We start from the raw sequence: 19597 nt of genomic DNA, 5'->3' as shown, positions 1-19597 counted from the left end.
TTTTCATTGATGTTTAGTGAGTTTGGTTTTAGGTTATAATTTTAGGGTTCAGAGTTTAGTTTAGAATTATTGCTATTACTGCTATTGCTTACATTAGTGTCATGCTGCTTTCACATCCTTTCAGATGAAGCAGAGGAATGGGTTGAACATTTAATATTTTGCTGGCAAAGCTGATTGTGAGCTAATAAGTCTCGGTCTGCTAAATTAAAATTAATTTATGTTTTCAACCTGTGTTAATATGTTTTCACAATTTCTGTTTTGCTAATGAGAGATATCAAAGCATTAAAAAAATTCCCCAAGCCCTTCTTGTATTTACCACCAGGGGGCTAATTAATGAATGAACTTTTCCCCGGTCTTCAGCCTGTTTTAGAGTAAATCTGAAATGACAGAACACGGTGTAAAGATAGAGGTTAAACATGTAATGGCAGTTGTTAAGCTTAGTTTTTTAAATGTTGTCAGTGGAAGGTCATCGTAAGTGAAGAGATTCAAACCAGTGTCTTCTGATTATCTTCACGCTCCCTCTGGAAATGCTTTGAAACAGTCACTTCTCTGGCTGGCAGATGGCTGCATTGAAAGGTTCAGTGTTAATGAAGAGCAGCTGGTGGAGTTTTGGTTTGACCTTCATGTGATGATCGTCCTGCAGTGAGCGTAGGGGAACTCCCCAATCACACGTGTGCAACTCCTCTGATGGATGACGTACGTGCACACCTACAGACGCACACATAACATACACACACAGTGTCAAACATTTGTGTACTATTTCAATGATGGTTAATAAGACTGACTTCTACACTACATATTTTGGTTCTTAGCCAAATAGCCAAATGTCTTCTGCAAGTCTACAACATGGCACTTTATTATCATAGCTAGAAGAACAAGAAGGAGGATTGGAGTAGACAGATGCTTTCTGTATCATAACTCTTTTTTTTTTGGAAAGGAGCACTCCACTGATTTTATGCATGAGTTTGAGTTACCATATCATGAGGAGTACTTCACAGCCTGTGAAAACAGTTGTATGATGTCTTATGTGGCTCTAGATGGAGCTTTATAAAGTTGTAAAAAATAATCCTGCTGACATTATCTGGGTTTGGTCTTAAAGTCTGTAAATTTGTAATGAACATCTTGCGTTTCAAACAGGTGGTATTTAGTTTGAACATGGAGGATCTAACAAAAAGAAGTGAGATCCATTATAGGAAATATAGGATTCAGTGTGTTTGGAGCACTAACTGCATATAAAGATGGACAATGCATCAACACTTCCTACAGCTATGCATGTCTGGGAGCTGCCATCTTGCTTGTGTGACATCATTTGGAGCCAGAGTCTGCGCAGTAGAGTTGGGTGGCAGGATGTCCCATCTGCTAACATGGAGGGGGTGAGATTTATGACCTATACTGCAGCCAGCCACCGGGGAGCGATCAAGATTTTTCAGCTTCACTTTTGAGGAGCTGTCATGACGTCCATATTTATATACAGTCAGTGGTTTGGAGCATCAGCCATACTAGTCTCTAAAAGTCAGGTGACCTTGGCTTTTGCTGGTTGAATTCTGACCATTCTTTTTATGTCCCTCCACACCAACATGACTACACTCATTTATACCTGACATTTCCCTAGTATATTGCATTGATTTGGCAGATAGTGATATTGAGCTCGGTACAACTACAGTCTGATATCTCGGCCCCTCAACAGGTCTCATGTCGCAGTGATTTACTCAAGGGCACCTTGGCAGGATGTATTTAGGAGGGGCAAACGCTGCTCTTTTTATCCTTTATCCGGAGGATCAAACCATCAACCCTCTGGCCACAATCCCACTTCTTAAAACTATAGTCAATGACAGTTGTCTATGTTTTATGGCTCATGGGTGCCCTGTCTTAGTAGGTGAATGCCACTGGTAGCTATAATGTCGTCACACAAATGTAGCAAATTCATATTAAAATGCCCCTTCTATGAAAATGTTGTTTTTGTGATTTATTAATATTCTACAAAGTTGTGCAAGGAATGGATATAATGCATTTCATAATATTGAATTGATCATTTGACAAAGTGCATTTGTCAAACAAGCTAGCTATTGTGCAAAAATAATTTGTGGATCTTTTATAGTGTGCTGGGAGCCAACTGTATCACTGACGAATATATTCTGTTCCTATCCATACAATGCATCATTCATCCACCCGACACAACACAAAGCAGAGTCAACAGGTTACATAACAAGCCAGATTCAATGGTGTCTGGCTGAGCTCAGTTACTTGAAGTAAATGCAGTAAGTTAGTATCTTAATATGTAACAGTTTTTATGCCAGAAGAAACCACAAAATTATGTATTTTACCCCAGTAAACAGCATGACTGAATATCTAATAAAATAATTGCCATAACCCTAATCAGGACATCTCCAACACCTACAGTGCCAGAACAGGCAGAACAGGCAGAAGTTGTGACTGAGCATCAGTGTTGCTGTGTGAGGAGGAGGTGAGCAAGGCACGAGGACAGCTGAGTGACTTGATAATTGAGCCCTGGGTTATTCACATGTTAGATCATTTAATGAGTCAGACAGCGGAGAGGGTATCCTCTGCTTGGGAGCTGCTGACTTCATTAAGAACAGTAATGGTGTGTAATGATGTGATAAGGCTTTACCCTGTGAGAGTGCAGCAGCGGGGTGTTGACATCCAGCACCATTACCATAATGACAGGGCACGTAGTATTGTTAGGGCATATGCTGTCCGTCTGATTGGCCAAGCTTAGGGTCAGTGATCAGGTTGACATAATGAATAATGTGTTGTGAGGCTTGTGCCACCCGTTTCTCTTGGTGAAAAATGTTGCACCACAAAGCTGATAATCTACTTCACTGCTGGAATGTAGAAACTTACCCGAAGAATTCAACATTTTAAACTCGACCAGAATACTTGTTCCAATTCTAAAATTATTTTATTCATCCGTTTATTTCTGTTTCTGCTTTTCAGGTATGGACAGGTTGAGAGTTTATCACGTGGACCTTTTTGAACACAGGAACTTTTCCAGGAACATTTAGGGACTGGTCCAACTTTCCTCAGTTGGATCATGGGAAACTGAGGCTTAAATTTATAGTTCCTGCTCCCCAGAATGTCCCTGCTATAGGGGGAGTACTTTCATATTATTATTATATTACCATGGAGCTAATAGAGCAGTCTCTGCTGTCACTAATTGGCCATCAACTGTGAACAGCTTTTCTTCAGACTGGCTAGAACCAGAAGCTCGACCAGAGAACCGGCTAATATAAATATTAAGACTGGAGATGGAAATTTTACAGACAGTTTTTGCCCTTCTGACTTTTTAGATCTCCTTTTCCACCTCTGTGGACGTCTCCATTCCAACATCCATTCAAGCATCACAAGAGCACAGTTAGAGTTTGAGTTATGCAGTTAACTCTCAATACTTCTCTGCTTGGCGAGAGGCTGCTCAGCCTGCCCTCCTCTTCTAAATGCAGCAGGTTTTATTTCCTTTCTTCACTAAGCAAAGGGATGAGGCACCTATTGTTATACATATGTGTAGACTTGCAGAGTAGAGGCGACAGGTCATGGTGGGGTTGCAGTTACTGATTTAGTTCCTGTGGCTCCTTGATCAATAGTTCTGAGGTCTGTGGGAGAACAATGTGGTTGCAGCACACACACAGAACATGGAAATTCCACACATAAAGAACCCAGCCTGTCAGGTGGGATTTGAGTCCAAGACTTTCTTCCTCTAACAATAACAATAATAGTAATAAGCTTCATATATACGGTACCTTTCATATATAAAATGCAGCTCAAAGTGCTTTACAGGAGAAAATAAAAACAAAGACACGGGTATTAAAAAGAAGACACGAGGGGCAATTCTATAAATAAAAAAGAGCAATAAAACAAATAAAAAAAACAATCAAAAAAGCATAAAATGGGTATAATGGCTATGAGGCATCAGAGCCATCCATTTATTTTAATGAGGGATTACTGTCATACCACCAACAGTGTGGGTCAAATGAGCGTACATCAGTACTGTAGAACTGACTTTGGGATGTCAGTCATTCATTCGCAGTGATTCATTGTCTTTGCCTGGCTACTGTTACACGGGATCGAGAGGGGTTGAGGGCCCAGAGTCTATCCCAGCATGCACTAGACAGAAGAATAAGTTGTATTAACCACTGGGCTTCAGTGCCACCACTAAAAATGCGCTGTGATGAATGAAAAAAGAAAGCTTATAAATCCAAATGCAGCGGAAAGATTGAATAAGCAATGTGATATTAACACTCAAACAAGTCTATTTCGTCTGTAGACATTAAATTTTATCACAGACAGGAGCTTGCTCTACCTTGCTGGAGATTATTAATCTCCTGTGAAATGGAAACAAAAGTTTGCCTTTCTGAGGCCTCTGCTTTATGGACTGAGGTATGAGATTCAGAATGGCACCTGCAGAATTGCTCCCAATTTAACGTCTGGAGGAAAACCAAATAGCGTCGGTGATTGTGATTGGCAGAAGGTTAAACAGTCTCTTATCTGCAGACACAGGATATACGTATAATCACAGAGGGATGCTCACATCACACCCTGAGAGGCTGCTCGCATAGAAAAGGGAGCTATCGGGTTATTAATCTCACGCAGAACAGCTGTCATCCAGCTGCTAATGCATGTGTTCATGTACAGCTTCCATCAGACTAGAGCTGGATGGGTTCAAGGTTCACTCAGCCTTAGCGTGCTTAGCGTAGCTTAATCCAGCTTCCTTCCACTTTCTCAGTCTTTCTATTTTTTCTTTTCACCCAGCCATAATAAAAGGAACATGCACACTTAATCTCATTTGTGGACAAAATGTCAAGGGGGACATTTACATGCACAGGCCACTCTATTGTTGCAGTAATTGGTTTTGAGACAATATATGTATATAAACCTCATGACTATTTAGAATATTCGGACTAAGCCCAGGCTCTGTTTATGAGAAGCTCCATTATTATGTGGTTTATTACCATATTCATTTAACCTTATTTTTACCCTTGGTGCAGTTATCAGCTAAATAATGTAGCTGTTGCGTCTGACCAGTGGTCATTCTCACAATGCGTTAAACCCCCCTCCCTCCCGCAAATGTTTTTAATACAATTCCAAATCTGGTTGCCTTTGACATAGCGCTGAGATTGTCACCTGTTTCTCTGATTACCGTCTCACTATCGAATTTTCATGAAACAGCCTCTAGAAATGTATGCATTTATAGAAACAATTTGGTTTCTTTGTTTGTAAAAGATAATTGCCAAGAGCTGACAAAGATATCATTGCTGCAGTAATTCCACCAAACAGTATTTTATAACAATAGCAGCTACAAATTTGCTAATGCAGAGTAGAAAGTGCCGATAACAGTCTCAAAATTCTTACTTGTTCTTTGGTGTTATTTATTATATATACATATGTCCAGCTCATATGGATATATTAGACATCCGATATACTGTACAGTTGCAGTGGTGAAACAATACTTGGAGTTGTGTTTTAGGCCCCCTTCCTAAAACACATGTCAAGTCTCATCCAACCATAACTCAGGAGAGATAAAGGTTGTTTTACTAAAAAAGTGAAACCCTAAAATCATTATATAAAAGGGAACACTTTGTTTTTAACCCGACCGAAATCGCATAACAATCAAAACCTGTCGTCTCCACGGAGACCATTTAACCTGCTGTTTCTACCGCTAATGGTAATGTGCCAGAATGCAACTGTGCCTTAGAGGTATTTGACATTTGGTTAAATTTTGCTTCAGGGCTCATGGTAATTTTTTTATGAGTATAATATGGTTTCAATATAGTCCATATTACCATTCATCAATAGACCATTTATTCATGCATGAAATATGCTCTGAGGGAGTTACTGTAATCTGCTGTTGAAAAATGAGTAGTAGTAGAAGAGATGAGTAGATATCGCCTCACTAGGGCAGGATGTGTGTTTTAAATGTCCCATTAACTTACTGAACAATATTTACTTATATTTTTGTCTTTTCTGCCTTTTAACTGTATATAATTCCAAAAATAGATAAATGATGAATGTGCAAGAAATTATCATGCAAACAAACAAAAATGTAATTTAGTATATTACTTCCACAACCCTACAGCTGAACTGCTGCAGCATTAGACAGAAAAAAGTTTAAAACACAGTAAAAATACAGCAACTTAGTCATAATTTGTGTTGGTATTCATATGATCTCTCATTGTAACTGTCTAATATCTGAATTAGATTTTAGGCTGGCTTTGATATATAATTATTTTCGTGAGTGCTCCAAGTTACCAAATGATGATGAATCACTTTCATGATAATGAAAAATGTTATATTTGTAACACTCCCAATGTGCTACATCATTATTTTACATAATTAGAATCACTGAATCATGTCCACAAGCATCTCTTTCAAAGTGCTGAAATTATCTCAGCTCATTCCTGTCATACTAAATCGTTTAGTAAATGTGATTATCTCCTGATTGATTCGTCTTAGATATAAAAGTAGGCTGCAGTGTACTCTATGCTTTTAGCGCTTTTTTCCTAATTTATCCAACACACCACCGTGTAATGATAAAAATAATACTTCAAGACAAAAATAAAGTCCATTTTTTGATCACAAACTATCCCCCATACCAAAAAAAAAAAACCCTCACCATATACAGATCTTTTTAAACATTTTTATTTTCATGTTTTAACAGAACAAACACAAGAGCATAGTTCCTAATCTCTTCCCCATCGCACATACAAAAAGTCATAGAAGAGGCACAGTGAAAAAAGTCTGGATTAATTAGAGATGTATTAAGGTTAACCAGAGGTATTGAGGTCCATAGCAGTTGTGAAACTTATTTTGGCAACGTTTCCATATACAGTAAATAGGACTGCAGCTTGCTAAGAAATAGTTGCACCAATTTCTGAGAACACAAGTTATCTTTTCAAGTGGAGCACAACTTTTCATTTCAAGACCCATTTAGCTATAAGGACATAAGTATTAAACATTGAGGTCACTGCATTTTTTATTTTGCACTATATAATGGTACAGTACGGTATTTCTGTAAACAGAGATAATTCCTTAAATAGGCATCAACAGTTGTTAAAATTCCTAAAAGGCAAAGATACGGGTCCTGTGGTTAAACACTTCCTGTCGTATCAGTCAGCTTGTCACAGATGTTGAGTTTGATGCAGAGATAGGTAACAATGGAAGAGGGAGCTTTCTTATACACTACATCTAAAATAAGTCTGATAATTCAAGTTTGCATTAACAGTATTTCTGTCATTTCTGTGGAGTGAGGCAGAGTTGATGACTGAATAAATCAGTCTATATATACAGTACCAGTAATGAGTAGGTTTAAAAGCACAATAGTGTTGTTTTTTTTCAAGTATGCTGTTTGCTCGTGTAAACATCCTGGTTTTAGAAATCTTTATTTCAGTTTCAAAACCAGAATAGGGACTTTTATGAAAAACACCAACAGAAACTGGGATATTATGGCATACACCTTATACAGGTTCCTTCCAGTCTGTCATGTATGCTGGTGCATCCTAAACCTGAGTTGTGTTATAGTCAGAGTCAAACTGAAGAAGCCAAATCCAAATGAGCATGTTTAAATGCAACCAGAAACTAAAACAAGTTCATCCTCAACTGTTGAGGAAAGTCAGAAGACAGAAATGTCAAAGAGTGGCTGACATGCAAAAAAAACAACCCAAAAGGCCTGTGCCAACAGAGATGATCAGAAACCTGGATGATGACATAATCATGTAAACAAAGAAGTTTCATTCAAACCAAGATAAAACCCACTCAATATAGAGTAGTACATGTAAATATACTTGATGGTACCTTTTAAAAAAAACTGTCTTCTACATCAGTCTTTATATTCAAGTGTAATTCCCATGTCTTCTTTGAGTTACAGTATACAATCTGCATTCATTCATCAAGAGTACATTGAAATAAATCTATATGCACTTCCTTCATGAAGCAACACCAGTGAGCACTGGTTAAGTAATCTCAGGTTCCAGGGATGTTATGAGAGAACATCTTAGTCACAGATAACAAAAGACATGAGGTATATATCTTCACAGTAGTCTTTCAGGTAGATGTTGATACAGTAGATATATATCCACTTATGATGTTAAATCTTCAGAATCCTATTATTCAGAGTCACTGGGTCTGAGATCACTTCTCCAGGGTGTTTTAGATGATAGTCCAGTTTTCAGTCCCAAGATTTCTGTTTCCATAATACCTTATTGTGATTAAATGTATTAAAGCATTTTAAACAGTCCTGGTTGATATAGCTTAAGGATAAAATATGGACCTTCTCCTTAAGAGCATGTAGTCCAATTTAAGGCCAGGAGGTCACTCTGTCATGTAAAACTTTTTCAAGCTGGTTAGTCAAAGACCACCAACAGTGTGACTCCCATGAGCTGCATCTGCAACTCCACCCCTTGAGTCGCTAGAACAAAGGTGCAGCTAGGCTCTCCCTGAAATTACACAAGGCAGTTACATGGTCGCTTCCCAGTTTGTAAGAGAGTTTACAATTCCATATAAATTCCTAATGTTTTTTATGAAGGGTTTTAGAGACACTTTGAGGTATTGTAACGGGCTATGACCAGGAGACATACTGAAGCTTGACAATATACTGAGTATTACAGTTAATTCTGCCGATTATGATAATGCATAGATTCATCTATTTATGGAGATCCTCTTCTAGTTCACTTAAGATTTTTAAGGTTATCTGTTCTACATCTATTATCTCAAGATATGTAATACTACTTGTAGACAATTTGAACAGGTTTGTTAAGCACAACCTTATGAGCTAACAACATAGGTATCTAGGGGTTAGTAATTTGGCAAAGGAACCAAAAGAAAGTTTGACATTTGTTCACTAGTTGTGATCAAAGGCACACATTTAGCATAGATGCCTGAGTACATTTGTTCCTTCTGCCTGTCAAATGCCCTTTATATAAACTATAAGCAAAGAAGTCCAGTTACTTAGACACAGATGCTATTGCTTCTATGCCACTCACTGTAGCAGTTCCTTAAAGTAGTGAAACAAAGTGTTTTCTGGCAAGTGCTGCAATAGACCGGCGACTTTCTTTTGCAGACCACGCATGCCCTTCTGCCGGCTGTGGCTCGATTTCTGGAGGCCACATTTCTCATTTTTTCTACAAAGTAAGCTGGTAGGTGACCTAGACCAGGGACATCTGCGGCTGTAGCAGTTTGCACCTCAGTGGATGGAGAAGCAGGAGGTAATGTGGAAGAAGAAGCAGGAGGTACGTTGGACGGGACAGGAGGCGAGAGGGGTGACACGGTGGACGGGGAGGCAGGCGGCACTGTGGACAGGGAGGAAAGTGTCGGGCGGGCTGAAAGGTCTTTCGATGGGGAGGGATGTGGCAGTTTGAACGGAGAGGCGGGCATCATAAAGTTTTGAGGAGCTGACCGGCGTGGAGTGGACCCGATCTCAGCCAGGGACAAAATCAGTTGCTCCCTGAAGTTTTTCTGTGTTATTACAGGCCGATTCTGCAGTTTGCACATTTCTTTATGAAGGATGAAGGCATTCACAGTGGCTATGTCCACAAAATGATAAAACAGAGTTTTGTACCATTTCCGAGTTTTATGGAGGACATTGTAGTAGCCAATGAGCGCGTCTGACAAGTCGACACCCCCCATGTGCTGGTTGTAATCTCTGACGCAACCTGGAATAGGCACTTTATTTACTGTCCACTGTCCATCTGCGTCTTTCACTTTGCGCTTGACCATGTCATTGCTATATGCTTTGTGAATGGTTGAACACATTGTTACTTCCCGGGTGTCTAACCATTTAACAAAGAGCAACTCTCCTTTTCTGATCCACCGGATGGTTCCTCTTGGTGTTTTCTCGGACATGTCGTTCCTTTTTGTTTTGGGATAACCGGATACATTACAACGAACGGTGCCGCATGCCCAGATTTTTTTCTGAAGGAGGTCACGGAATAGAGTCGGACTGGTGTAAAAGTTGTCCACATAGAGCTTGTATCCTTTGCCTAGAAAGGGGATCTTCAGCAGTCTCATGACAGCGTCATAGCTTAGCCCCTTCCCCGTGGGCTCACCTTCCTTTCCTGCGTACACAAAAAAGTTCAGGGTGTAGGCACACACAGAGTCTGCTAAAACAAAAAGCTTAAAGCCCCATTTTGTAGGCTTGTTTCTAATATACTGCTTGAGCCCGATCCTCGCTTTACTCGCCACCATCCTTTCATCAATGGAGATATGCTGGTGGGGGTGAAAGAATGTATGGCAGGCCTCCAAAATCTGTTCGTAGAGTGGCTTTATTTTGCAAAGTCTGTCATACCCTGATGTCCCTTTCTTCTGGTCATTGGCCGCTTCAACTGCGGGATCATTCATGTGTAGACTGCGGGAGATGGCGAGAAAGCGTCTGCAGGGCATGACAGATCCGGGGAACGGCAGGCTGAACAGCTTAGATCCTCTCCAGAACTCTTTCAGAGTTTTTAGCGGTACGATACCCATGTAGAGGACAAGGCAGATGAAGGAGTACATATCTGCTGTTGTGACAGGAACCCAGCTTTCCCTCTGGCCTTCGCATTTCTTTTTCCCATAGATATTGGTGTTTATTACCAATGTATCGATTACTGTTGTTGAGAAGAACAACTGGAACAGTTCGAGCGGTGTGTAATTTGCAGTTCTGTTCAGCTGCGGCCCTACGTCCCTCTCAGGTCTGAAGCGTGGTTGAGGAGGCTCCACATCTTCCTCATCTAGGTTACGCCACCAATCCTCATCTGCTCCGTCCTCTCCCTCTCTCCCGACATAGCTTCGTGCTTGTTTGCGCTTGCTCTTTCCACTTTCACCTCTCCTGCGTGGTGTGGATACCGTACGACCAGCGTGGGGAGAGGAGTTTTTTTTGGGTGTAGATGCACGTTGGATCTGCTTTCTGAGGGGTCTCCGTTCACACTTCTTAGATGGGGATTTCAAGGGTGATGATGCCGAAGAAGCAGAAACTGAGCGGCAACGCTTCCTGGATGCTCTTCTCTTTGTGGGGGTTCTGTCACACTCCTCATCTGAACTGTCCTCAGTGGTGAAGTCTTTCCTGTAAATAAAGTAGATGGGTAAAAATTAAGATAAAGTTGTTTCTATAAATAAAATTGTTCAGTGCTATTTTCCCCAAACCATTCTTTACAGACAAGACTAAGGTTTAAATAAAGTAATTCTAGGTTATCTACAAAAAATAAGGTGAAATGTAAAGATAAAAACATAAACACACACACACACATTAAGTGGTCCTAATAGGGGCCATAATATTATTGTAAAGCTGCTACTTTAATAAAAAGGATGTAATGTGTTACTACAAATAAAGAAAGAACAGTAATTCAATAGCGGTGGGGAGTTTACCACCACTCACATTGTTCAATATGACAAAGTATACTATGAGTATTAGGCCATTGTGGGCAAAGTTACAAATCATTGACTGATTTATGGTAATATTATTTTATGATTTTTGCAACAATGTGATAAAACCTTGATTTGTCAAGTATTCAATTAGCCAAAAACATTGTCATCAGATTATTATATCCATTGACAGTTTCTTACTGGATTTGTAATGGGACTGTATATTAATATTGCAATACAAAACTACATATAGAGGGTTTTTATCCATGTTGTCCACCACCAACTACTGTTAATATGTCTATTAGTGATTAAGAAAGTGAGTATATGATATAATTTTATTTAGGTAAGTGATATTAATATACTGTATTGCTGTAAAAGTAATGGAAACTCAATTTAAAAGAATATTGTTATACTACTATTACTTTATAGACTCAGTTGCCAGACATTATTTACAAACAAACAGGCTCAGTTGAACTGGACTTCATGTGTTAAACTGGTGGAATGATCCATTAAGGGTTAGTCATATAATGACGGTGATACACAGTGTTGTTTTGTCCAAAAACCAATTCTCACTAACTCCGTGATGACGCATGTAGTACATTGATGAAAAGCCTTTTACTTGATTGTTGTTGGTGTGCTGACCTTGAAGTTGTCATGCAAATTGTATTTTATCAAACGTTAATTTCAAGCTAATATATAACCCAAAAGATGCAATAAACAAAAATGTATAACCCATACAAAATGTAGGCACCCGCTCGCCATTATTATACCCGCCTCACATTCTTCTGGGCCAAAGCTTATTTCAATCAAATCTATAAAAATCTGGATTCGCCACTGTCCTGCATAGAATATTGCATGTATGCATACTCTTTAAGTTAAAGTGAACCTATAAGTTGATGCCCAACACAATAAGGCGACATATCAACGGGACAACTGCTTAAATTTACAACTGTGGCCTTGAAACGCGCACGAGCCTCAGTGTAGATAAATGCAGGAGGGTGGCGCGCGCGCACAAAAAAGAGACACACTGTAGCAAACTTTATTAATTTAAAACAGCACCAGACGACCAGCGCTGGTACTTAAGTCTCACGAAGTTAACTTTCCGCATGGTTTCCTGTGCTCCCCGAAGATGTTCACAGCGCTAACCATTGTGTCCGAGTACAAAGGAAACCCCCGCAGAGATGCACCAGAGCGGGCAGCAGTGTGTGTGTGTGAACACGGGAAGATGCCGCTCGATACTGCAGAGGAGCTGGACAACATCTATTCTGACTGAGTAAACTGTACAACAGCAATTTATAGACTTCCTGAGAAGGCCTATGTCAGTATCTATTTATCTATTATCAATTATATGCGCGGGTTAATTCCATTGGACTGAAGTCAACGGGGTGTTTGTACATTGTACTCACTGATTTGATTCTCGGGAAAACCCCTTCGGAATGTAGTCCTCATCCAGACTACAATTGCTGTATTCACTCTCAGAGTCTAAATCTGATTGCAGTTGTTCCGATTCATCCTCAGACTCTGAAAGAAGCATTTCCACAGTCCGATGAGATGTAAACTTTTTCCTGGGAAGACAGTTTCAGCGACGTGTGTCCTAACCCCGTGAGTTATCACTTTCTCCTCACGCACCCCTCAACTCAATGAAAAAAAAAATTCCTTTTACGCGGGCGCCTCTGGTCCCGGCGACTACATGCCATATATGGTTACAGAGCTTATTTCATTGGCTACAAGACCAGAGTCTTTATACAGTGCAGATTCCCTACTTGATAGGTTAGCTGCCAATGAAAGACATCACGGTCTCATACAATGATGTGCTTCTGGGATTGGCTGAGGGGATTAAAAGACCTGTTGGTCCGCCCGTTTCTGACGTAAAAGTATACATTTGATCACTTTAAACACAGTTTTTTAGAGATAGAAGTATTTATTCTAGATGCATCATCCACATTTACCTTATAGGCTATGTTTTCAGTCTTTAAAATGGAAAAATGAGGGATTAATGCAGGAATAAGCTAATGAAACTCTACACCTGTGAGTTTGCTGTTTAATCATTGTCAAAAAAATCTTTGCTCCCTGAAAGTTCTTACTTTTAATTAGAAAAGGCAACTCTGCAAAAAAAACGGGTAGAATTGTGTGTGTGTGTTTTTTTATAACTATAGCAGAAATAAAGTGTTCATGTTCATCAGTGCTAACCAATAAGCATTCATATCAGTGTTATTTGCAGGGCCGTTGCTGACCATTTGGCTACCCTAAGTGTAATTGCTTTGTGGTAAATAAATACAGATAAGGAAACACATTTTTCCAAACTAAGTGTTTTAGTATAACCAACAGGAGACCATTGATTTGTGAACACTACAGTGTATAAGAGCGAAGTTGTTGAATAGTTTTGTAGTATCTCTTTTCGACGGTCTTTGCTTGCTGGTATTCCACCTGTGAGTTTGCTGTTTAATCATTGTCAGAAAAATCTTTGGTCCCTGAAAGTTCTTACTTTTAATTAGAAAAGGCAACTCTGCAAATAACTGGGGGACTGTTTTTAATATACATACACACTAATCATAACAAAAATAAAGCGTCCATGTTCATCAGCGCTAATTAACAATCATTCATATCAGCATTATTTGTAACACCTCACCTTTGAAACTTATGAAATGATTTGGCATCTCCAACAGCGTGGGTCCCATGACTGAATAACTCAACTCTCCATTGTCATCCGTCCAAAAGATGGTGCCAAAAATGCATGAGTGAATCTCTTGAGAGTTCTGCAAAAAAAGTAATTAAAAAGTGTTTTGTCGCTGGCGTTCAATGAACAAAGGGAAATAGAACATTTAACTCTGTCACTAATGGAAAAAAAAAAAAAAAAATAAGCGGTAGCAGAACAAGAACAGTTAATGAAGCAGAGAGAGGGGGAAGCCCTGTCTCTCATTATAATCTGTCATCAAGTGTATTCTTGAATTTAAAGCGTGCTATGTTTAAATCTAACGCAACCTTCAGTGTGGGTAAATTGACCTATGAATTAAATTTCTGCTATAAGATTCTCACAGTCACATCCATTACAATTTGCTTTGTGTTTGATTATACTAAAAAATATCAGTAAAATGTAAATCACATGAGGTCTGCAGTACAAAACAAGCAGGGAATGTAACATGTAAGTGTTGTAACGTATCATAGCTGTTAATTAGAGCTGTAGTAACTACAGAGGTATAAAGCCACAGCATGAAAATCGTGGGAAAGAAAGAGCAGTGGAAGCTAGGTTGAGAGGAGAGGTGATGATTAATGAACAGCAGCATGGTTTCATGCCAGGAAAGAGCACTGCAGACGCGATGTTTGCTTTGCATGCGTCGTGAATGTGAATGTTGATGGAGAAGTATAGAAAAGGTCAGGAGTTGCGCTGTGTCTTTGTTGATCTAGAGAAAGCATATGACAGGCTGCTGAGAGAGGAGGTGTGGTACTGTATGAGTAAGTGGCAGAGAAGTATTTAAGAGCGGCGCGGGATATGTATGAGGGCAGTGTGACAGCGTTGAAGTGTGCGGTTGGAGTGACGGATGGGTTCAAGGTGGAGGTGGGATTACATCAAGGATCGGCTCTGAACCCTTTCTTGTTTGCGATGGTGATGGACAGCTTGATGGACGAGATCAGGCGGTAGTCTCTATGGACCGTGGGGTTCGCTGGGTGACATTGTGATCTTTAGTGAAAGTAGGGAGCGGGTTGAGGAGAGCCTGGAGAGCCTGCGTTGGAAAGAAGAGGAATACATGTGTTTGAATGGGAGGGAGGGCAGCGGAATGGTGAGGATGCAAGGAGTGGAGGTGGCGAAGGTGGATGAGTTTAAATACTTGGGGTCAACCGTTCAAAGTAACGGGGAGTACAGAGGAGAGGTGAAGTACAGGCAGGGTGGAGAGGGAGGAGAAGAATGTCAGGAGTGATCTGTCACAGAAAGGTACCAGCAAGAGTGGAAGGGAAGGTTTACAAGAGGGTAGTGAGACCAGCTATGTCGTATGGTTTGGAGGCGGTAGCGCTGACGAAGGCAGGAGGTGGAGCTGGAGGTGGCAGAGTTGAGGATGCTAAGATTTTTGTCGGAAGTGACGAGGATGGACAGGATTAGGAATAATCATAGAGACAGAGTGCAACCGGATGGGAAAATAATTGGTGCCATAATATGCAACCAAGGGCTGAGATGCTAACAAAATGCCTGTAGTTAGCTAAAAACATGAAATTTCAGCATGTCAAAGGATTATTTTAACACCCTACGTCTACCAGAGAGGAAAAGATGCTGAAACCTGTTACATTAAAATGCAATACATGAATGTAAGGGCTTACATCACGTCTACGGTGGAGATAAACAACTGTAGAGCAAACTCTACCATATAACAGGCTGGTATGACACTGGGAATACAAAATAAGTCGAGTACTTAGTTATATTGTTTTATCATTGATTCAACTCTGCCTTTAAACCATACTGTGCTCCACAGAGAGGCCCTTTGTTTATTCTTTGGGGGGTCTTAGGGAGCTATCTTGTTTTGTGTCCAAAAAAGGAAGTGTGTTGGACTTCAGCTCAGCAAAACAGGACTATATTTATGTTTGACGTCCTGTGTCATGTAACATCTCATGGCTTTATGCCAAACAGTTGAAAGTGTTTAAGATAATATACATTGACCAAGCATAGACTACTTCTTTGTTCCTTCAGAAACTATGGGGTTGTTTTTTTTGGCTCTTTGTATAGTGAGACAGGGTAATGATTTGCTTTGTGTGTTTGTGTTCTGTCTCCTTATTGGACAATAATTATTTTTAATCTTCAACCCAGCAGTGTTTTGTTTATTATTTCACATGTGCGTTTAGCGCTTTCAGACAATTTCCATGACAACATTTTTCACAGCTGATATGGCTAGTACAGTCTGTAAACACACACACACACACGCAGTCATTTCCCATTCAGGCTCTTTTTACAGTTACCATTTCAGCTTTATGCGGGTTAGCTATTCTGTGATTTAAACGTCTATTACAAACACTGCATACCTATCAATTAAACATCCTCAAACATTCTGTGTTTACTTTCAACCTGCGTGCTCTCTGTGACCAGCAGCGTGTCCGGGTATATGTGTCAGTTTTACAGTTTTTGAGCTGCAGGCTGTGCGTGCAGCACAGTTCGGGTTTGTCTCCTCCACCACATGGCACACAGCCTTGTAACGTTATCCACTTTTGTCTTCTTAAAGGCTCAGTTTTTCGGTTCAGCAGCTTATAAAAACTTAGTTCTGGGTTCTTTAACCTGTCAGTAGTGCATCCCATCACATAGCAGCTTTTAGGCATTTTTCTATTGTTTCCTAGCAGAAGGAAGTGATAAAGAGGCACCTTCATGCCGTGCAAAGTCAATGGAGAGCAATGAATTGTTTTCCCCTCCAGGGTGGGCGGGACTTAATTGCACTCTGTCTCCAAAACGTCCAACTTGAGCTGAATATAGAGACAAAGTGAGAGAGGCAAGATTGAGATGGTTTGGACATGTGTGGAGGAGAGATGCTGTTTATACTGGGAGAACGATGCTGAAGATGGAGCTGCCAGGCAAGAGGAAAAGAGAAAGGCCAAAGAGGAGGTTTAAGGATGTGGTGAGGGAAGACATGCAGACGGTTGGTGCGACAGAGGAAGATGCAGAGGACAGGAAGTGATGGAGACGGATGATCCGCTATGTCAATCCCTAACGGGAACAGCCGAAAGAGGAGAAAGTTGTAACTTATAGCACAAATAGCATTCATATATTCTTACCACTGAGTAGATTGCATGATGACTTGCATGGTGGTGTAAATGCTGTGACATTGAAATATACAGTGCTGTAGGCATAAAAATGAAAACGTATTTACCCATTGGCAAAAATAACCACAAATAGAGACTGTTAGTAAAATAGTTCATCAGTAGCCACAGCATGAGAGGTTTTTATTAGTCCATGCATGACATTAGCTAAATGAGATGATAAATATATGCTGGTTGGTCTTGATTACCATTCAAAGCAAACCATGTTGTTTTAATGGGTGTTATTGATATCAGTGATTTTATTGACCATGATCAGTGAACAGAGAAACAGAGATTATATTACAGAATGGTATTACTGAGGTATGGTATTGATGATGTACCTAATGCTGAGTGACAGTAATGCAGTTTACACATTTGACAAAAAAAATAACAGAAAAGTATAACAAGTCATTTAATTTGTCTCAGTTTTAAGGAGAAAAAAATCAAATTGGGGACTTTTTTTTAACCAATAATTGAATCAGTTGTAGGGAAACCTTGTGAAGGTTTTAAGGATGCCTCATTGAGTCTGTGCAGCGTCTGTCAGTCCTCTGTCATAGGAAAAATAACAGCATCAGCAGCTGAGGAGCCCTCATTGCTTGAACTTTGCGTGATACAATCAGCATAAATCAGCTTTAATTTCCTTTTTGTACAAGTGAACAGTTTTTTTTTTATTACGTCACTAATGGAAGAGCTTGTGTAAATCTTTGATGTTTGAGTAGAGCAGCATCGCTATTTCTAAGGCAACGTATTTGTCGGCTGCGTGGGCATGACATTTACACTAATGTGTGTTTGAAAGTGCAGGGATTTCATCATCTTCTGTGTTATTCAGAGTGAGTCTGACCAGGCTGCAGCTGAATGACCTTGCTTTACATTCCACATTAAAAATCAAGAGACAGTGGTGTTAGCCACAGTGAAGAGGCAGAATAAACTCCCACTTAGTTTTATAACTCTGAGTTCTCAAGTGTGGAAAATTTGAATAAAGAAACCCGAATTATACCACATATTCAATATGCGGACCCTTAAAAGAGCTGGAGTAGAAACGTTTTTGTGAGATGTTTTTGTTTTACGGCAAAATGATTATATATATAAAATTAAATAATTTAAAGCGAGTAAAGGGTCAGTTGACCCAATTCCTTCCCCCCTGTATATAGCTTTACATATTTCAGTCTGCTGTAGTTTTGAGATATCTGCCTCTGAGATGCCAAAACATTTTAATGGAGGTGAACTGAATTTTGATTGTGTTGCTCAGATTCTAAAAGCTGACCCTAAAATTATCCACAGACCTGACTGTTAATACCTGGACCTATTTTCTACAGAAGAAATAGTCCATGACATTTTATGTACTGCTTTCTTCTTTTTATTTTTTGTTTTTTTTACCATAACCATAATTTGGCATGAACCTTTATTTGTTCATAAATCTATAATGTGAAACCTAGCCATTATGTTTTGTTTAACAGGGAAAGGATATATGACCTAACTTTCCTCCCTGCAAATATTTCCTCAACATCATCATTTCACAGCACAACAAAATGTGCAAGCAGTAACGCTTGCAAAAACTACTTAGTCTTTCTGTTTACAGCCGGAGTCATGAACTAACCAACAGGTCATGAATTATTCAGTCTGTCATAGCTCTGTTTTCAAATTCTGAAAAGTTTAAAGGTCCCGTTTTACTCACATTTCAGCCTTTTGTGAATTTGTTTTTCATTGCACCATGTCTCAGGGTAAGTGTGTCTCATTACTTATTTATTTTTCACATAGGTTGAAATCCTGCACAGGCTTTCCAGACAAACACCAGTAACTTGAGGTAATCTGAACCAATAGGTCAATACACAAGAAAATTAGACTGAAATAACTGCTAAGACAAATATATATATATATTTTTACTTTTACATGATTCTCTATACATGCCTATGCTAACATTTCCACATACATTTCCAAGTAAAATAATAAACTAAATTCCAAATTAGACAGTGTCAAAAAGGCTTTTTACAGAGTAGTTTCCATCATATCTTACAAATTACTGTTTATCTTAACACCATGTCTCCAGAAACAAAGATGGGGACCAATATACAAAACCGTAGGGCTCCAAACTGAGCATGTATTTGCTATGTGTAAATGTATGTTCCATGTTTTACCAAAATACTCCCAATACTTGGATCAAGAGGGTAAAACAATGCTTCTGCTGCAGGAAAAAGTCATCTAAGTGATGGATGTAGCCACCAGCAAGGCCCTCTGAATGATACATGTTATGGATGTCTCTGTTGTGTGCTGTTCTGTCAGGCCTGTTGACAGGATGCTGTGTGTTGTGTATGCATGAAAGTGGGTGGTGATGGCGATCACACTTGTCACATGTCCTCTGTGGGAGTCGTAGGGGTTGTTTGTCTGAGCTGCGGATGTAATCTCTGTTAATGTTTAATAGAGTTGCAAAGTAGGAGGAGGACTTCTTGGTTCAAGGTCCAGGAGGTAAAAGTCCTGTTCATTT

General features: G+C 39.6%; 2 protein-coding genes across 2 annotated transcripts in view; one reads left to right on the top strand and one right to left on the bottom strand.

Moving 5' to 3' along the window:
* LOC122985162 (protein kinase C-binding protein NELL1-like) overlaps positions 1 to 19597 on the top strand; it is a 279144-nt gene that overhangs the window by 132804 nt on the left and 126743 nt on the right. The gene's annotated exons all lie outside the window — the stretch shown is intronic.
* Positions 6668 to 13007, bottom strand: LOC122985167 (piggyBac transposable element-derived protein 4-like). The gene is made up of 2 exons (XM_044355637.1): positions 12750 to 13007; positions 6668 to 11044 (listed from the first exon to the last, which is right to left on the bottom strand). The coding sequence occupies exons 1-2, from the start codon at positions 12875 to 12877 to the stop codon at positions 8956 to 8958; spliced, it is 2217 nt and encodes a 738-aa protein (XP_044211572.1). The 5' UTR covers positions 12878 to 13007; the 3' UTR covers positions 6668 to 8955.

This window comes from Thunnus albacares, chromosome 1, assembly GCF_914725855.1.
Source record: "Thunnus albacares chromosome 1, fThuAlb1.1, whole genome shotgun sequence".
Taxonomy (NCBI): Eukaryota; Metazoa; Chordata; class Actinopteri; order Scombriformes; family Scombridae; genus Thunnus; species Thunnus albacares.
This window is presented reverse-complemented; position numbering and strand designations above follow the sequence as displayed.